This window comes from Aspergillus nomiae (assembly GCF_001204775.2).
Source record: "Aspergillus nomiae NRRL 13137 chromosome Unknown contig00871, whole genome shotgun sequence".
Classification (NCBI taxonomy): domain Eukaryota; kingdom Fungi; phylum Ascomycota; class Eurotiomycetes; order Eurotiales; family Aspergillaceae; genus Aspergillus; species Aspergillus nomiae.
Window position 1 is genome coordinate 1 of NW_015378926.1, and position 2,646 is coordinate 2,646.

The window sequence follows — 2,646 nt, forward strand, 5'->3', positions numbered from 1 at the left end:
AAAAAAAAGGAAGAAAAATAGTTTTACTGCAATGTGAGAATTGGTATGACCAAAAGGACCGAGGTCTGCCCATTCGATTTCAGGCCAGGGCATACAAAGCACTCGCAATTGTGACGCTGCTCCCTGCGGCGACGCGTGGGATACACACCTACCGATGATGCATATAACTGAACTTAAATTTTTGTACCAATATATACTTAGACCAATAGTAGTGCATAGAGTGCCTTTTGTATAAACTGATAGGCAATGCTGCCTCGATCGCGGAGAGGTTCCCATAAAAATCCAACATAAACCTGGTATCGTAGAACATTGAAATACATTGCAACACAAAGCCAAGGAAGAACAGGTAGAAACATCATGGCACAGAAGATCAGTGTGCAGCTCAATGATTTTGTCTATCGATATAATAGGTATCCGTATCCTCCTCGTCACTACTTGAACCCCCGGTGTAGCCCGATGATTCCTCGTAACTGGGTCGTTGCAGCTTGTCGTCATTGTTGACTAGGGCCTGGCGTCGCTTCCCAGGTCCTAGCTTAGAGGTAGGGGAGATCCTACGATCCTTTCCACGGCCCTTTATTCCCTTGTTGCTATTCTTGTAAAGAGTAGCAAAGTATTCCCACAGCTTTCTATCCTGCGGACTCATGGGCTCCCCTGTGGCTACTTGGGAGAATTTCAATGTCAAATCTCGCAATGTCGTTGCGTGGAATTTATTCTGGTGAGACTGTCCAACCAGTTAGATACGGTATAGCCAATTTATGTGAGTACTGCAATGCATGGATCATCGCACCTTGAGATTGCCCAGCTGAGTAAACTGTTTCCCGCAGTCGTCTAACAGACAAGTGAATGGCTTGGCATGCTGGTGTGTGATTTTATGGGCACGGACATTGCCGCGTTGGGCAAACTTCTTCTGACATATATCGCAAGAGAAAGGTTTCTCGCCAGTATGACGTCGCTGGTGTGTCTATTTGTGAGAAAGATGGTCAAAATCTATCTTCTCCCTCTCGCATAACAAGACAAATTGTTGCTAGATTGGGCTCACCTTCAGATTGCCTAGCTGGGAGAAACGTTGTCCACAAGAAGGTTCCTTACAGATCTGTCAGTGAAGATGGTCAGCCACTGGATCTACGATAATCACCGGCAGATTATTGTCTTCTTCCTACTCACAAAGGGCTTGTCTCCGGTGTGGGCCCTTGTATGGATGTCCAAATGAGTCTTCTGAGCAAAGCTCTTTCCACAGTGTGGAAGGGTGCAGACATATTTGCGCTTCTTCCCTGACCGTGGTTGCGCTTCATCAGACATCATAGTGCATCTGGTATTGCCAGATGAGTGAATAGAATGGGTCTGGGGGTAACCGTGACCTCCCCTGTGCGTTAATTGCTGTAGAGGCGGCAATGATTGTATATTCGGCGGCTGGACACTAGTTCTGGACTGGATTGCTTTCATAAGTATATCAACCTCGGTGGTGAATTCAATCTCGCTGACGCTAGGGCTCTTGCTTTGGGCAGCTGCTCCGTGGGTCGATGAGCGGGCCATGGAAGTCTGTTGTATGTTTGAGCCGGAATCAGTTTTGACCAACGGATCTCTATATACGCGATTGACCGCATTTTTGGCAGGACGGATATCAGGGATTGACTGGACAGGTGGTGGCTCCGACGAGAGCCTCATCGGCTGAGAGTTGATCGTTTCATGGCTGGCCACGAAGAACTGAGGATAGCTGGGTTGGTGGTGGTTATGGTGGTGATGATTGAGTGCATGGCCAAATCCATAAGCGGTCGAGGGCGACTGGTGGAATGGCAGTGGAAACGATGCTGCTGGGCTTGCATAGAAGGGAAAGTTATGACCAATATTGGAGGCCAACATCCGACGCGGCGCAACAGCACCGATTGCATGACCGGGGAATTCATAGGACACAGGCTCAGCTGTTTCCATCTCAGGCGAGATTAGAAGCAAAGAAGATATGCCTAGGTTACCCTACCCTAGAATTACTTCGCCTTTGCTGTCTACCTGTCTCTTCTGTTTTCGCTGCCTCCACGTCAGTCCTCACTTTCATATGTTACAACAAAACGGAGGAGCCTTACTGGTGAGCTCCCGTCTCAGACGAACCAGTGCTCAATAGTCAAAGGTCAACACCAGGTTTCGGAAGTTTCTGCATTCGACATCTATCGATGATAGAGGGAAAGAAGCAAATAGAACGGGAACAAGCAAATAAAGTATAAGGTGTGAAGGTGATCTTCCGATGGTAAAAAAGCAAATATCAAAAGGGTCAATCGGATAGAGAATCTCTAATTCTCCGCAGTTCAGAAGACTCGGAGAGCTGTATATGAGATGATGATTATCGAGCAAAGGTCCAGAGAGAGCAAGGTTGAATAAGAGAGAAGAGTATAAAAGTGGAAGATGATGAGAAGGAGAGTTGTTGGGTGTAATGAATGGCACTTGACAAGATATTGCTCGTGTGTGATAGTGATAAGTATGGAAGCAACTTATGACCTTTTCTCTATCTCTCTTGTCTTCTTCGTCTTTGCCTTCTTCCTTTCCCTTTTAGTATTGGTGTGTTTGGTTCTTTCTTTGCTGCTTTTTGTATGATATACTAACCCCTTGGATCTTTGCACTCACATCCATACGTGACGTTTCTGTCTGATGGTGGTG

At 46.6% G+C, this 2,646-nt stretch overlaps 1 protein-coding gene across 1 annotated transcript; it reads right to left on the bottom strand.

Moving 5' to 3' along the window:
* Positions 1-242: 242 nt before the first annotated feature.
* ANOM_011784 (C2H2 transcription factor (Azf1)) lies at positions 243-1,990 on the bottom strand (the record flags this gene model as incomplete). The annotated part of the gene is made up of 4 exons (XM_015557040.1): positions 243-721; positions 788-961; positions 1,040-1,093; positions 1,165-1,990. Coding segments are annotated over 4 exons (1,353 nt in total), but the record flags the coding sequence as incomplete, so codon positions are not given.
* Positions 1,991-2,646: the final 656 nt, after the last annotated feature.